This window comes from Hypanus sabinus, unplaced genomic scaffold (genome assembly GCF_030144855.1).
Source record: "Hypanus sabinus isolate sHypSab1 unplaced genomic scaffold, sHypSab1.hap1 scaffold_958, whole genome shotgun sequence".
NCBI lineage: Eukaryota > Metazoa > Chordata > Chondrichthyes > Myliobatiformes > Dasyatidae > Hypanus > Hypanus sabinus.
In genome coordinates this window covers 109,192-126,474 of record NW_026781813.1, presented here as the reverse complement: position 1 = coordinate 126,474, position 17,283 = coordinate 109,192, and the positions used below count along the sequence as shown (strand labels likewise).

Here is a 17,283-nt window from a genome sequence, read left to right as displayed (position 1 = left end):
GAGTGGATATGGAGAGGATGTTTCCTATAGTGGGGGATTCAAGGACCAGAGGACACCGATAGAGTGGATGTGGAGAGGATGTTTCCTATAGTGTTGGAGTCAAGAACCAGAGGACACAGATAGAGTGGATGTTGAGAGGATGTTTCCTATTGTGGGGGAGTCTAGGACCAGAGGACACAGATAGAGTGGACGTGGAGAGAACGTTTCCTATAGTGGGGGAGTCAAGAACCAGAGGACACAGATAGAGTGGATGTTGAGAGGATGTTTCCTATTGTGGGGGAGTCTAGGACCAGAGGACACAGATAGACTGGATGTGGAGAGGATGTTTCCTATGTTGGTGGGGGGGTGGGTCTGGGACCAGAGGACACTGATAGAGTGGATATGGAGAGGATGTTTCCTATAGTGGGAGAGTCTAGGACCAGAGGACACAGATACAGTGGATGTGGAGAGGATGTTTCCTATAGTCGGGGTGTCTATGACCAGAGGACACAGATAGAGTGGATGTGGAGAGGATGTTTCCTATACTGGGGGAGTCTAGGACCAGAGGGCACAGTTAGAGTGGATGTGGAGAGGATGTTTTCTATAGTCGGGGAGTCTAGGACCAGAGGACACAGATAGAGTGGATGTGGAGAGAATGTTTTCTACAGTGGGGGAGTCTAGGACCAGATGTCACAGATAGAGTGGATGTGGAGAGAATGTTTCCTGTAGTGGGGGATTCTAGGACCAGTGTACACAGATACAGTGGATGTGGAGAGGATGTTTCCTATACTGGGGGATTCTAGGACCAGAGGGCACAGATAGAGCGGATGTAGAGATGATGTTTCCTATAGTGGGGGAGTCTAGGACCAGAGGACACAGATAGAGTGGATGTAGAGATGATGTTTCCTATAGTGGGGGAGTCTATGACCAGAGGATACAGATAGAGTGGATGTGGAGTGGATGTTTCCTATACTGGGGGAGTCAAGGACCAGAGGAGACAGATAGAGTGGATGAGGAGAGATGTTTCCGTTACTGGGGAAGTCTAGGTCCAGAGGACACAGATAGAGTGGTTGTGGGGATATGTTTCCTATAGTGGGGGAGTCTAGGACCAGAGGGCACCGATAGAGTGGATGTGGAGAGGATGTTTCCTATAGTGGAGTGTGTCTAGGACCAGCGGACACAGATACAGTGGATGTGGAGAGGATGTTTCCTATAGTGTGGGGTGTCTAGGATCAGAGGGCACAGATAGAGTGGATGTGTAGAGGATGTTTCCTATAGTGGGGGAGTCTAGGACCAGAGGACACAGATAGATTGGATGTTGAGAGTATGTTTTCTATAGTGGGGGAGTCTAGGACCAGAGGGCACAGTTAGAGTGGATGTGGAGAGGATGTTTTCTATCGTCGGGGAGTCTAGGACCAGAGGACACAGATAGAGTGGATGTGGAGAGGATATTTTCTATGGTGGGGGGGGGTCTGGGACCAGAGGACACAGATAGAGTGGTTGTTGAGAGGATGTTTCCTATAGTGGGGGAGTCTAGGACCAGAGGACACAGATAGAGAGGTTGTGGAGAGGATGATTTCTATAGTGGGGGAGTCTAGGACCAGAGGACACAGATGGAGTGGATGTGGAGAGGATGTTTCCTATAGTGGGGGAGTCTTGGACCAGAGGACGCAGATAGAGTGGATGTGGGGAGGATGTTTCCTATAGTTGGGGAGTCGAGAATCAGACGACACAGATAGAGTGGATGTCGAGAGGATGTTTACTTTAGTGGGGGAGTCTAGGACCAGAGGGCACAGATAGAGTGGATGTGGAGAGGATGTTTCCTGTAGTGGGGGAGTCTAGGACCAGAGGACACAGATAGAGTGTATGTGTAGAGGAAGTTTCCTATACTGGCGGAGTCTACGACCAGAGGACACAGACAGGGTGGATGTGGAGAGGATGTTTCTTATATTGGGGGTGTCTAGGACCAGAGGGCACAGATACAGTGGATGTGGAGAGGATGTTTCCTATAGTGGGGGGTCTAGGACCAGCGGGCACAGATAGAGTGGATGTGGAGAGGATGTTTCCTATAGTGGGGGAGTCTAGGACAAGAGGGCACAGATAGAGTGGATGTGGGGAGGATGTTTCCTATAGTGGGGGAGTCTAGGACCAGAGGACACAGATAGAGATGTTGTGGAGAGGATGATTTCTATAGTGGGGGAGTCTAGGACCAGAGGACACAGTTAGAGTGGATGTGGAGAGGATGTTTCCTATAGTTGGGGAGTCGAGAATCAGACGACACAGATAGAGTGGATGTGGAGTGGGTATTTCCTATAGTGGGGGAGTCTAGGACCACAGATAGAGTGGACGTGGAGAGGATGTTTCCTATATTGGGGGAGTCTAGGATCAGAGGACACAGATAGAGTGGATGTGGAGAGGATGCTTCCTAAAGTGGGGGAGTCTAGGACCAGAGGACACAGATAGAGAGGTTGTGGAGAGGATGTTTCCTATAGTGGGGGTGTCTAGGACCAGAGGGCACAGATAGAGTGGTTGTGGAGAGGATGTTTTCTATAGTGGGGGAGTCTAGGACCAGAGGACACAGATACAGTGGACGTGGAGAGAACGTTTCCTATAGTGGGGGAGTCTAGAACCAGAGGATACAGATACAGAGGATGTTGAGAGGATTTTTCCTATAGTGGGCGAGTCTAGGATCAGAGGACACTGATAGAGTAGAGCTGGAGAGGATGTTTCCTATGGAGGGGGTGGTCGGGGACCAGAGGAAACAGATAGAGCGGTGGTGGAGAGAATGTTTCCTATAGTGAGGGAGTCCAGGACCAGAGGACACAGCTAGAGTGGATATGGAGAGAACTTTTCCTGTAGAGTGGAGTCTAGAACCAGAGGACACAGATAGAGTGGATGTTGAGAGGATGTTTCCTATAGTGGGGGAGTCTAGGACCAGAGGACACAGATAGAGTGGACGTGCAGAGGATGTTTCCTGTAGTGGGGGAATCTAGGACCAGAGGACACAGATAGAGTGGATATGGAGAGGATGTTTCCTATAGTGCGGGATTCTAGGACCAGAGAACACCGATAGAGTGGATGTGGAGTGGATGTTTCCTATAGTGGGGGATTCAAGGACCAGAGGACACAGATAGAGTGGATGGGGAGAGGATGTTTCCTATAGTGGGAGAGTCTAGAATCAGACGACACAGATAGAGTGGATGTGGAGAGGATGTTTCCTATAGTGTTGGAGTCAAGAACCAGAGGACACAGATAGAGTGGATGTTGAGAGGATGTTTCCTATTGTGGGGGAGTCTAGGACCAGAGGACACAGATAGAGTGGACGTGGAGACAACGTTTCCTATAGTGGGGGAGTCAAGAACCAGAGGACACAGATAGATTGGATGTTGAGAGGATGTTTCCTATTGTGGGGGGAGTCTAGGACCAGAGGACACAGATAGACTGGATATGGAGAGGATGTTTCCTATAGTGCGGGATTCTAGGACCAGAGAACACCGATAGAGTGGATGTGGAGTGGATGTTTCCTATAGTGGGGGATTCAAGGACCAGAGGACACAGATAGAGTTGATGGGGAGAGGATGTTTCCTATAGTGGGAGAGTCTAGAATCAGACGACACAGATAGAGTGGATGTGGAGAGGATGTTTCCTATAGTGTTGGAGTCAAGAACCAGAGGACACAGATCGAGTGGATGTTGAGAGGATGTTTCCTATTGTGGGGGAGTCTAGGACCAGAGGACACAGATAGAGTGGACGTGGAGAGAACGTTTCCTATAGTGGTGGAGTCAAGAACCAGAGGACACAGATAGATTGGATGTTGAGAGGATGTTTCCTATTGTGGGGGGAGTCTAGGACCAGAGGACACAGATAGACTGGATGTGGAGAGGATGTTTCCTATAGTCGGGGTGTCTAGGACCAGAGGACACAGATAGAGTGGATGTGGAGAGGATGTTTCCTATACTGGGGGAGTCTAGGACCAGAGGGCACAGTTAGAGTGGATGTGGAGAGGATGTTTTCTATAGTCGGGGAGTCTAGGACCAGAGGACACAGATAGAGTGGATCTGGAGAGGATGTTTCCTATAGTGGGAGAGTCTAGGACCAGAGGACACAGATACAGTGGATGTGGAGAGGATGTTTCCTATAGTCGGGGTGTCTAGGACCAGAGGACACTGATAGAGTGGATGTGGAGAGGATGTTTCCTATACTGGGGGAGTCTAGGACCAGAGGGCACAGTTAGAGTGGATGTGGAGAGGATGTTTTCTATAGTCGGGGAGTCTAGGACCAGAGGACACAGATAGATTGGATGTTGAGAGTATGTTTCCTATAGTGCGGGAGTCTAGGACCAGAGGGCACAGTTAGAGTGGATGTGGAGAGGATGTTTTCTATCGTCGGGGAGTCTAGGACCAGAGGACACAGATAGAGTGGATGTGGAGAGGATATTTTCTATGGTGGGGGGGGTCTGGGACCAGAGGACACAGATAGAGTGGATGTGGATTGAATGTTTCCTATACTGGGGGAGTCAAGGACCAGAGGAGACAGATAGAGTGGATGTGGAGAGGATGTTTCCTATAGTGGGGGAGTCTAGGACCAGAGGGCACAGATAGAGTGGATGTGGATTGAATGTTTCCTATACTGGGGGAGTCAAGGACCAGAGGAGACAGATAGAGTGGATGAGGAGAGATGTTTCCGTTACTGGGGAAGTCTAGGTCCAGAGAACACAGATAGAGTGGATGAGGAGAGATGTTTCCGTTACTGGGGAAGTCTAGGTCCAGAGGACACAGATAGAGTGGTTGTGGGGATATGTTTCCTATACTGGGGGAGTCTAGGACCAGAGGGCACAGATAGAGTGGATGTGGAGAGGATGTTTCCTATAGTGGGGGAGTCTAGGACCAGAGGACACAGATAGAGTGTTTGTGGAGAGGATGTTTCCTATAGTGGGGTTGTCTAGGACCAGAGGGCACCGATAGAGTGGATGTGGAGAGGATGTTTCCTATAGTGTGGGGTGTCTAGGATCAGAGGGCACAGATAGAGTGGATGTGTAGAGGATGTTTCCTATAGTGGGCGAGTCTAGGACCAGAGGACACAGATAGAGTGGATGTTGAGAGTATGTTTCCTATAGTGGGGGAGTCCAGGACCAGAGGGCACAGATAGAGTGGATGTGGAGAGGATATTTTCTATGGTGGGGGGGTCTGGGACCATAGGACACAGATAGAGTGGATGTGGAGAGGATGTTTCCTATAGTGGGGGGAGTCTAGGACCAGAGGACACAGATAGAGTGGATGTGGAGAGGATGTTTCCTACAGTGGGAGAGTCTAGGACCAGAGGGCACAGTTAGAGTGGATGTGGAGAGGATGTTTTCTATCGTGTGGGACCTCAGGTTTACGTACCCACTGCCCGCCTCTGATGATGGGCGTTGCCTTCTTGAGAGAGTGCCTGCTGTAGTTACGACCGATGGTCAGGCAGGGACGTGCCCGTGACGAGTCCACTTCGCTTGGCCCGCTCCCTGGTCTGTGCGTTCGAACTGCCACCCCGGACCAGCATGAAACCAGTCAGGTTCCGACAGTTCGTCTGCAGAATCTGTACCGGGTTTAATCTCACCGGCAAACGTCGTGAAATCTGTCGCTTTGCTGCAGCAGCAGTAAATAGTAACTAAAAATAATCTCTAAGTTACAGTAAGAAATATATTTTTTTCAATTTAAGTATGTCACGTCAAAAGAGAGTGCAGAAAAGTAGTGAGGTGGTGTTCATGGGTTCACTGACCATTCAGGAATCGGATGGCGGAGGGGAAGAAGCTGTTCCTGACTCACTGAGTGTGTGTCTTCAGGCTCCTGTACCTCCTCCCTGATGGCAGAGGGGAAGAAGCTGTTCCTGAATCGCTGAGTGTGTGTCTTCAGGCTCCTGTACCTCCTCCCTGATGGCGGAGGGGAAGAAGCTGTTCCTGACTCACTGAGTGTGTGTCTTCAGGCTCCTGTACCTCCTCCCTGATGGCAGAGGGGAAGAAGCTGTTCCTGACTCACTGAGTGAGTGTCTTCAGGCTCTTGTACCTCCTTCCTGATGGCAGAGGGGAAGAAGCTGTTCCTGAATCGTTGAGTGTGTGTCTTCAGGCTCCTGTACCCCCTCCCTGATGGCAGAGGGGAAGAAGCTGTTCCTGAATCGCTGAGTGTGTGTCTTCAGGCTCCTGTACCTCCTCCCTGATGGCAGAGGGGAAGAAGCTGTTCCTGAATCACTGAGTGAGTGTCTTCAGGCTCCTGTACCTCCTCCCTGATGGCAGAGGGGAAGAAGCTGTTCCTGAATCGTTGAGTGTCTTTGTCTTCAGGCTCCTGTACCTCCTCCCTGATGGCAGAGGGGAAGAAGCTGTTCCTGAATCGTTAAGCGTGTGTCTTCAGGTTCCTGTACCTCCTCCCTGATGGTAGCAAGGAGAAGAGGGAGCAACACACAAGCAAAATGCTGGAGGAACACAGCAGGTCATGGAGGAAAAGAGTCAAGAGTTGACAATTCGGGCCAAGACCCTTCATCAGATCTCAGCTTGAAATGGATTTCCAGCGTCTGCGGACTTTCTTGTGTTTGTAACGAGAAGAGGGCATCTTCTCTCTACAGGTTCTTACATTCTAGATTTTTCAATTGCGGTACCAGACCGTGATGCCACCAGACAAATCCAGCAGTACTTCCATCGAAGTTAGTTGGAAATTTTGGTGATGCGCTTGATATTTGACCCAGCATCCAGGGCACACTCTCTTCTCACTGCTACCATCTGCCATCAGGAAGGAGGTACAGGATCCTCAGGTCCCACACCACCAGTTTCAGGGACAGTTATGACCTCTCAACCATCAGGAAGGAGGTGCAGGAGCCTCAGGACCCACACCACCCGGTTCAGGAACAGTTATTGACCCCTCAACCATCAGGAAGGAGGTACAGGAGCCTCAGGTCCCGTACCACCGGGTTCAGGAACAGTTATTACCCCTCAACCATCAGGAAGGAGGTACAGGATCCTCAGGACCCACACCACCAGGTTCAGGGACAGTTATTGACCCCTCAACCATCAGGAAGGAGGTACAGGAGCCTCAGGTCCCACAACACCAAGTTCAGGAACAGTTATTCCCCCTCAACCATTAGGAAGGAGGTACAGGAGCCTCAGGACCCACACCACCAGGTTCAGGAACAGTTATTACCCCTCAACCATCAGGAAGGAGGTACAGGAGCCTCAGGTCCCACACCACCAGATTCAGGAACAGTTATTACCCCCTCAACCATCAGGTAGGAGGTACAGGAGCCTCAGGTCCCGCACCACCGGGTTCAAGAACAGTTAATACACCTCAACCATCAGGAAGGAGGTACAGGAGCCTCAGGTCCCACACCACCAGGTTCAGGAACAGTTATTACCCCCTCAACCATCAGGTAGAAGGTACAGGAGCCTCAGCTCCCGCACCACCGGGTTCAGGAACAGTTATTACCCCCTCAACCATCAGGAAGGAGGTACAGGAGCCTCAGGACCCACACCACCGGGTTCAGGAACAGTTATTACCCCCTCAACCGTCAGGAAGGAGGTACAGGAGCCTCAGGACCCACACCACCAGGTTCAAGAACAGTTATTACTCCTCAGCCATCAGGAAGGAAGTACAGGAGCCTCGGGACCCACACCACTAGGTTCAGGGACAGTTATTACCCCTCAACCATCAGGAAGGAGGTACAGGAGCCTCAGGTCCCGCACCAACGGGTTCAGGAACAGTTATTACCCCTCAACCATCAGGAAGGAGGTACAGGATCCTCAGGACCCACACCACCAGGTTCAGGGACAGTTATTGACCCCTCAACCATCAGGAAGGAGGTACAGGAGCCTCAGGTCCCACAACACCAAGTTCAGGAACAGTTATTCCCCCTCAACCATTAGGAAGGAGGTACAGGAGCCTCAGGACCCACACCACCAGGTTCAGGAACAGTTATTACCCCTGAACCATCAGGAAGGAGGTACAGGAGCCTCAGGTCCCACACCACCAGATTCAGGAACAGTTATTACCCCCTCAACCATCAGGTAGGAGGTACAGGAGCCTCAGGTCCCGCACCACCGGGTTCAGGAACAGTTATTACCCCCTCAACCATCAGGAAAGAGGTACAGGAGCCTCAGGACCCACACCACCGGGTTCAGGAACAGTTATTACCCCCTCAACCGTCAGGAAAGAGGTACAGGAGCCTCAGGACCCACACCACCAGGTTCAAGAACAGTTATTACCCCTCAGCCATCAGGAAGGAAGTACAGGAGCCTCGGGACCCACACCACTAGGTTCAGGGACAGTTATTACCTCTCAACCATCAGGAAGGAGGTACAGGAGCCTCAGGTCCCGCACCAACGGGTTCAGGAACAGTTATTACCCCTCAACCATCAGGAAGGAGGTACAGGAGCCTCAGGACCCACATCACCAGGTTCAGGAACAGTTATTACCCCTCAACCATCAGGAAGGAGGTACAGGAGCCTCAGGACCCACACCACCAGTTTCAGGGACAGTTATTACCCCTCAACCATCAGGAAGGAGGTACAGGAGCCTCAGGACCCACACCACCGGGTTCAGGGACAGTTATTGACCCCTCAACCATCAGGAAGGAGGTACAGGAGCCTCAGGACCCACACCACCGGGTTCAGGGACAGTTATTACCCCTCAACCATCAGGAAGCAGGTACAGGAGCCTCAGGACCCACAGCACCAGGTTCAGGAACAGTTATTGACCCCTCAACCATCGGGAAGTAGGTACAGGAGCCTCAGGACCCACACCACCAGGTTCAGGGACAGTTATTGACCCCTCAACCATCAGGAAGCAGGTACAGGAGCCTCAGGTCCCACAACACCAAGTTCAGGAACAGTTATTCCCCCTCAACCATCAGGAAGGTGGTACAGGAGCCTCAGGTCCCACACCACCAGGTTCAGTAACAATTATTACCCCCCAACCATCAGGTTGGAGGTACAGGAGCCTCAGGTCCCGCACCACCGGTTTCAAGAACAGTTATTACCCCTCAACCATCAGGAAGGAGGTACAGGAGCCTCAGGTCCCACAACACCAAGTTCAGGAACAGTTATTCACCCTCAACCATCAGGAAGGAGGTACAGGAGCCTCAGGTCCCACACCACCAGGTTCAGGAACAGTTATTACCCCCTTAACCATCAGGAAGGAGGTACAGGAGCCTCAGGACCCACACCACCGGGTTCAGGAACAGTTATTACCCCCTCAACCATCAGGGAGGAGGTACAGGAGCCTCAGGACCCACACCACCAGGTTCAGGGACAGTTATTACCCCTCAACCATCAGGAAGGAGGTACAGGAGCCTCAGGACCCACACCACCAGGTTCAGGAACAGTTATTACCCCCTCAACCATCAGGAAGGAGGTACAGGAGCCTCAGGACCCACACCACCAGGTTCAGGAACAGTTATTACCCCCTCAACCATCAGGAAGGAGGTACAGGAGCCTTGGGACCCACACCACCGGGTTCAGGAGCAGATATTACCCCCTCAACCAGAGGGTGGGCAATTTTACTGAGCTTCACTTGCGCCAACCTCGAACCGTTCCCCCAAACTTTCAAGGGCTCTTCTCGCCCCTTGCTGCTTATTTATTTTCCCTTCTGTTTGTGCTTTGCCGAGTCTGTTGTCCTGTCGAGCGCGGCCTGACATCGACTCTCTTCTGTTTCTGTGAATGGCCACCGGCAGCCGGACCTGAGAGTTGTGTCTGGTGGCATCTATGTGCTTTGAAGTTCGGGCTAGTGCGGTGAAGTAATCTCTGGTTATTCTTTCACTCGCAGGAGAGAAGCAGTTTTGCCTGGGCTACCCGGACCTGCATTACCCCCCCACTTCGTCCTACGACAAGGAGGGAGAGCTGATGCAGACGCGCTTCATGGACCAGACCATCAACCGCGCCATCTCCTACCTGGGGGCCGAGTCCCTGCGGCCCCTGGTGCAGACGCCGCCGGCCCCCACCTCCGAGATGGTGTCGGTCATCAGCAGCCTCTACCCGCTGCCCCTGGCCCGGGCCGACACCCCGAACGGCAACGGCCGGGAGGCCGAGGGCGGCGGCGGCCCGCCCGCCAGGGCCAGGTCGTCGGAGAGGGGCGCGTCCCCCAGCAACAGCTGCCAGGACTCGACGGACACGGAGAGCAACCACGAGGAGCGGCACGCCCAGGCCTACCTGCCGCAGCAGGTGATCGGGGCCCGCTTCCGGAACGGCCTGGCCGCCGCCAAGGAGAGCCCCAAGCATTTCGAGCTGGTCAAGGGCGCGGCGGGGCCGGGCCGGGAGGCGCTGAAGGTGGTCGGCGGCGAGGGCGAGCCGGTCCGGGTGTACAGGTGCGACCACTGCCGTGTGATCTACCTGGATTATGTCATGTTCACCATCCACATGGGCTGCCACGGGTTCCGCGACCCCTTCGAGTGCAACGTGTGCGGCTACCGCAGCCAGGACAGATACGAGTTCTCCTCGCACATAGCCCGGGGGGAGCACGGCTTCTGCAGGAAGTGAGCTCCGGGCTGGGGAGGGGGAGGGGGAGGGGGAGGCAAGATCCTATCCGGGGTTGGCGGGTGGGTGGGGGGAGAAAGTGAAAAAGGAAAAACCAACAAAATTTTTTTTTTGTTTTTGAAAAGGACTGGAGCTTCGCTTTTATAGTTAACGCTGCGTTTGAGAGCCTCGGTGTGTGTGTGTGTCCCTCCGGCGTCTGTGGCGCCGTGCACAGGGTGAGCTGGAAAGAAAATGCGAGACTGTGTGGTGCAGACACACACACACAAACACACACACACACTCTCACACACACACACACACACACACACACACTCACACACACACTCACACACACACACACACACACACACTCACACACACACACACACTCACTCACACACACACTCACACACACACTCACACACACACTCACACACATACACACACAATATGCAGAAGCTGCGGAGAAGGATTGAACAGTTGACGTTTGAGGCCCCTGCTTCAGGACTGGGAAAAGAGAAAGGGGTGGGGAGATGTCAGAATAAAAAGATGGGGGGGGGGGAAGAAGGGGAGGGGGATGGGTAGCCAGAAGGTGAGGGGTGAAGACAGGTGGGTGGGGGAAAGGCCGAGGGCTGGGGGGGGGGAAGGAGTCTGATAGGAGAGGAGAGGGGACCCAGGGGGAAGGTGATGGGCAGGAGTTGAGGAAAAGAGGCCCTGAGTGGGGAAGAGGAGGAGAAGTCGCCGTTCATGCTGTCGGGTTGGAGGCTACGCGAACGGGATCCGAGCTGGGTGGCCTGCAGACGGAGCCGGGAGCTGTTGTGCGGTCTTATTTTAACCGGCTCCGAGCACGGTCTCCGAGACACAGACAAGTTTACCGCCCGGCCAACGACCGGGGGAGGACACAGAATTGTTTTTTTTTGGGGGCAAAAAATAAGGACAATCCCATCACTCCTGGCGTTAAAACCCAAAGAACCTTGTTATTTGGGGGGTGGGGGTCTGCTCTCAGCCCAACTGTGGCGAGACAGCCCACGCCGATACCACAAGCAACCTGCCTGCGGAAGGAGACTTGTAGCCAGCAGGAGTTCAAAGCAAAGTTGTACGAGAAAGTTAAAATAAACAAGTGAATGGTTTAAAAGTAAAGTCGAGGGGGGACTTGTCCCAGTGTGGCCCACGGAGAAGATGTTGAACATTGTGGACGCACTGGCCCCGACGTTACAACGGCCAACTGGTTCAGCTGTCCTGTGCACGCCCCCCATCCGGATTCCCTCACATACCGGGGGGCTACGGGGACTGAAGGGGTCTGGGGAGTTGAAATCACGTTGTTCCGATCTTGGTTTGCCTCTGCTGCCCGACCCCGGATCTGGGAAGTGACTGCGCGCCCTTCCTGCCTGCCTGTGAGTGGGGGGAGCGGAGCAGTGCCCGGGGGGGTGGAGGTCATGCTGAATCTCGGGCGGGGGTCCACACTGGACTGTCCGCGCCGAAGCCTGTGCCTGAGACGCTGCTGTGTTCCCCGCGTTGGCACCGAGCCCCTTCCTGCCTGCCTGTGAGTGGGGGGAGCGAGCAGTGCCCGGGGGGGTGGAGGTCATGCTGAATCTCGGGCGGGGTCCACACTGGACTGTCCGCGCCGAAGCCTGTGCCTGAGACGCTGCTGTGTTCCCCGCGTTGGCCCCTTCCCCCCCCCCCCCACCCGCTCGACTCTGTAAATCGTGGCCGGCTCGCCTGGAAGGACTCTGACAGAATGAGTGTGTCGTGCGAGTGGAGGAGGAGGTACTCAGCTCCCGGCTGTATCGCGCTCCGCGTGTTTTGTGTGTGTGTGAAGTGAGGTTAAAACTCAAGACTTCCTCGGCGCAGCTTTGTCTACAGATAGGCTACAGGCCTCACCCTTCACTTCCCCCCCCCCACTCCAAAGCAAACCCTCAGAGGAACAGAATCGGCACTGCCTTCCTTTTCCTGACCCTCCAGTAATTCTTACCTGGGGTGTTGACGGTGTGTACTATATCAGTGGTACTCGACCAAGAGATTCTGCAGATGCTGTAGCCCTCCCTCCTCCAAAACTGGAACGCTCCGTCCCCAGCAATGTTCCCCCCCCACCCCCACCCCCACCCCGCCCGGTGATCACAAACTGATAAAATTCGCCCAGCGGTTTGAGACCCAGAAGATAAAGACAGGCATATCGGTACTGCAGCGGGTGGAGGGAGTTAGGGAGGTGCGAGAGAGCTGCTGGCCGGAGTTCAACTGAAGGGAACACTGGCAGGGATGACGGCAGAACCGCCACGGCTGGAGTTTCCGGGGGCAATCCAGAAGGCGCGGAAAGATTCATCCCAAAGATGAAGAGGTGTTTTTAAAGGTGGAGGGGGGGGGGGTGGTAAGGCACCCGTGACTGACAAGGGAAGGGCAGCATAAAAGCAAAAGAGAGGGCAGATAATAGAGTAAAAATTAGTGGAAGGTTTGGGAAGTTTTAAAAACCGACAGACGGCAGCTAAAGGGAGAGGAAAGCTGAAATTTGAGAAAAATATGCTCATCAGTAACAAGAATAACAAAAGTTCCACTTAAAATCAGAGAACGTATACAATACTTAACCTGAAATTCTAGCTCGTCGCAGGCACCCTCAAACCAGAAGACAAAAAATACCACTGCAGATGCTGCGGATGCGTAACATCAACTCGGCAGGTCAGGCAGCATCCGTGAGAAAAGAGTAGCCGACGTTTCGGTCACTCATCCCTGTATGCTACACCTGTCCCCGCACCTCCCCCCCCCCCCCTTACCACCGTTCAGGGCCCCAGACAGTCCTTCCAGGTGAGGCGACACTTCACCTGCGAGTCTGTCGGGGTCGTCTATTGCATCCGGTGCTCCCGGTGCGGCCTCGTCTACATCGGCGAGCCCCGACGCAGATTGGGGGGGCCGCTCCGTCCGTCACAGCAGACAGGATCTCCCGGTTGCCCCCCCCCCCCTGTCAACACTGCTTCACACTCTCACTCGGATATGTCCATACACGGCCTCCTCTACTGCCATGACGAGGCCAAACTCAGGTTGGAGGAGCAACACCTCATCTACCCTCTGGGTAGCCTCCAAGCCCCCTGGTATGAACATTGAATCCTCCAACTTCCGGTAATTCCCTCCCCCTCCCCCTATCCTAGGTCCCTCTCTGCCCCTCTCCCCTTTCAACTTTCTGCTTCTTTATCTCTACAGTTCTTTCGTGCTTATCCCCTCCCCCCTCCCCCCTTTATCCACCCGGCGCCTCTAGGCCCTACCCCCTCCCTATCTCAATTACTGGGCTTCGGCCCTCTCTTCCCCCTCCCCCCATTCCTGATGAAGGGTCTCGGCCCGAAACGTTGGCTACTCTTTTTCTCACGGGTGCTGCCTGACCCGCTGAGTTCTTCCAGCGTTGGCGTGCCGATCCTCAAACCCAAACAGAAGCCAAAATAATGAATGACAGAGAGGAAAAACTGTTAGAACTCCAAAACCTCCCCCCTCTCCCCTCCCCACGCACAACCCCCGCCCCCCCCACCCCAGCAGGAAGCAATAGCACCCACCCCTCCCCCCACCAAGCAAACGATAGCAAAGCCCCCCCCCCACACTCCCCCAAGAGAGAGCTACAGTCCAGCGAAAAGTAATCGTTTCCCAAACAGTTCGACATGCCACGGGCCGTCTCCAACAAGGGGGGGGGGGGGGGGACAGAGAGAGAGAGAGAGAGGTGTCAACCCCTATCACAACGAGCTGGGGGGGGGGGGGAGCGAGCGAGTTCCGACGTTGCAGACTGAGGCGAGGCTTTCTCCACCTCGCCCAACTCGAGAACCAGTCAGCAAACCATTAGGCTTGAGATATCTATTTTTTTTTAACGTGCTGTAGGAAAGAAGAGCAGGTTAGATGTGCGAGTTAGATACGTTCCCAGTTGTGAGGGGGGTGGGGGCAGGTCAGAGGCTCGTGTCAGTTTCCACCCTCCCTCCTCAGGCTGCCCCGGAGCAGGATGAAGGCCTGGGCTTCCCTTTCATCACGTCAGTAGCTTCCTCTCGGTTTTCCGCACCGCCAGTCACGCTCAGGAATACCGTCAAGATTCTCGCGGCGCCCTTTGCCCTGAGCTGAACCCCAACAAACCTGCAGGACAGGTGAACCATTCTTACTCTGGCCTCTGACCTTTGACCTGTTCGGCAGGGGTGACCCCCCCCCCCCCCACACCAAGAGCCAAGGCACGAAGCCGGCCTAGCTCTCTGGGTCACTGAGGTACCGCAGTGTTAATAGTCCCCTTCGAGGCCGACTCAGTAAGATCCGAGTCAACCGCCTACTCCCCCCCGGAAGTCTGGACGTCTTTCAATCTCCGTCTGGCAGATCGGAGCGTCTGGAGAATCACTCGCCTTCAGGGTGCAGAAATCTCCTCTTCCCCTCCAGAGTGACCAGTGCATTACTGCGGAACGTGGGGTCCCAGATCTTCCGTGAAGGGGCATACCGCTAGACCATCAGACGCAGGAGCAGAATCGTCGGGCCCTCCCGCCCTCCGCCGTTCGATGCTGGCTGATTTATTTATCCACCCCCCCCCCCCCCACCCACAACCCTGCTCTGTCCTCTCAGGTCTCCCTGTCCTACCACACACCCTCTGCTCATCGAGCCCCGCACCAGTTTCCAAACCGCAACACGTTCCCTGCGTTGTGAATTCACCCCTTCTCCGGCAAGTTAGCCGCCTCCTCACTGCTGTCCAGCGGACCGGTCACCAGGTCCGTACCCTGAGGGTCCAGGCCTGGCTGTATACCGGCTCCAGAACTTTGTCCACATGCATAAAACATCGGGGCAGAATTCGGCCCATCAAGTCTGCTCTGCCATTCCATCATGGCCGATTTATTACCCTCTTCTCCCCGTAACCTTTGACGCCCTGACTAATCAGGAACATATCAACCTCCGCTTTAAGTACACCCAATGACTTGGCCCCCACACCCGTCTGTGGCAATGAATTCCTCACTGAAGAAATTCCTCCTCATCTCTGTTTGAAATGGACGTCCCTCTATTCTGAGGCTGTGTCCTCTGGTCCTAGACTCTCCCAATATAGGAAACATCCTCTCCACATCCACTCCATCTGTGTCCTCTGGTCCTAGACTCCCCCACTATAGGAAACATCCTCTCCACATCCACTCTATCTGTGTCCTCTGGTTCTAGACTCCCCCACTATAGGAAACATCCTCTCCACATCCACTCTATCTGTGTCCTCTGGTCCTAGACTCCCCCACTATAGGAAACATCCTCTCCACATCCACTCTATCTGTGTCCTCTGATCCTAGACTCCCCCACTATAGGAAACATCCTCTCCACATCCACTCTATCTGTGTCCTCTGGTCCTAGACTCCCCCACTATAGGAAACATCCTCTCCACATCCACTCTATCTGTGTCCTCTGGTCCTAGACTCTCCCACTGTAGGAAACATCCTCTCCACATCCACTCTATCTGTGTTCTCTGGTTCTAGACTCCCCCACTATAGGAAACATCCTCTCCACATCCACATCCTCTCCACATCCACTCTATCTGTGTCCTCTGGTCCTAGACTCCCCCACTATAGGAAACATCCTCTCCACATCCACTCTATCTGTGTCCTCTGGTCCTAGACTCTCCCACTGTAGGAAACATCCTCTCCACATCCACTCTATCTGTGTTCTCTGGTTCTAGACTCCCCCACTATAGGAAACATCCTCTCCACATCCACTCTATCTGTGTCCTCTGGTCCTAGACTCCCCCACTATAGGAAACATCCTCTCCACATCCACTCTATCTGTGTCCTCTGATCCTAGACTCCCCCACTATAGGAAACATCCTCTCCACATCCACTCTATCCAGACCGTTCAATGCTCGATAGATTTCAATGAGATCGCCACTGCCCCCCCTTCGGGGATTAGGAATTTGCTGTGGTGCTTGGTCAGGGCGTTACATGCAACAGAAAAGCAGCATTCAACAATTGTAAAGAATAAAAATATATATTGAAATATTATATTTAGATGTTAAGGTATAGAAATGGAACAAAATTTGCATAAAGACCTAAGTACCAGTAAGTTTTCTTTCTTTTCGTTAACAGCCTTATGGATAGTGGTTCAAAGTGTTTACAGTGACAGGAGTAATGAAATATAATTCCCCAGAATTTATATCATAAACACAATTGATCCTGCAGAGTGACTCACACGAAATTCTGGAGGAACGCAGCGAGTCTTTGGAGGGGAGTAAACGGTCGACGTTTCGGGCCGAGACCCTTCGTCAGGTGCGGACAGGACGGAGGGAGTAGGAAGGTGGGGAAAGGGAGGGAGGTGAGGGTTGAAACCGGGGGAGGGGGAGAGCTGGGAAGCTGATGGGTGAAAGAGATGAAGGGCCGGAGAAGAGGGGAGGAAACAAGGGAAGGCCTGGCAAGGTGCGAGAGGGAGACGGGAATGGAGAGTGGTGAAGGAGATTGGTCGAGGTGGGTGGGGGGGGGGGGTTCAATCGCCGAGAGTTCGAGAAATCCAAGTTTGTGCCACACGTTGGCCTTTTAACGCTTTTCCACAGATGTTGCCTGAGCTGCAGCGTTCCTCCAGCGCTCTGTGTGTGCTGCTCTGGGTTTCCGGCGCCCATGGAATCTCTCCTGCTGGACATCCTTCCGGTGCTGGAAATCCGGAGCGAAACTCTGCAGCGACTCGGCAGGACCGGAGTCAGGCTCAATGTCACCAGCGCACGTCGAGCAAGTTGTTCACTTTGTGGCAGCAGTACATGATAATCTGGGGGGGGGGGGGGGGGAAAGAAACCGAATGACAGTCTGTGTATATATGTATTTTTTTAAATGGTTAAATTCAGTATGTAGTGCAAAAATAGAAGTAATGAGGGAGTGTTC

At 53.6% G+C, this 17,283-nt stretch overlaps 1 protein-coding gene across 1 annotated transcript in view; it reads left to right on the top strand.

Annotated features, from left to right (window-relative positions):
* Window positions 1-10,471, top strand: part of LOC132390572 (zinc finger protein Aiolos-like) — a 58,158-nt gene extending 47,687 nt beyond the window's left edge. The window contains exon 2 of the mRNA XM_059963180.1: window positions 9,762-10,471. Within this exon, the coding sequence (XP_059819163.1) occupies window positions 9,762-10,471 (710 nt within the window). The remainder of the gene's footprint in view (window positions 1-9,761) is intronic.
* Window positions 10,472-17,283: the final 6,812 nt, after the last annotated feature.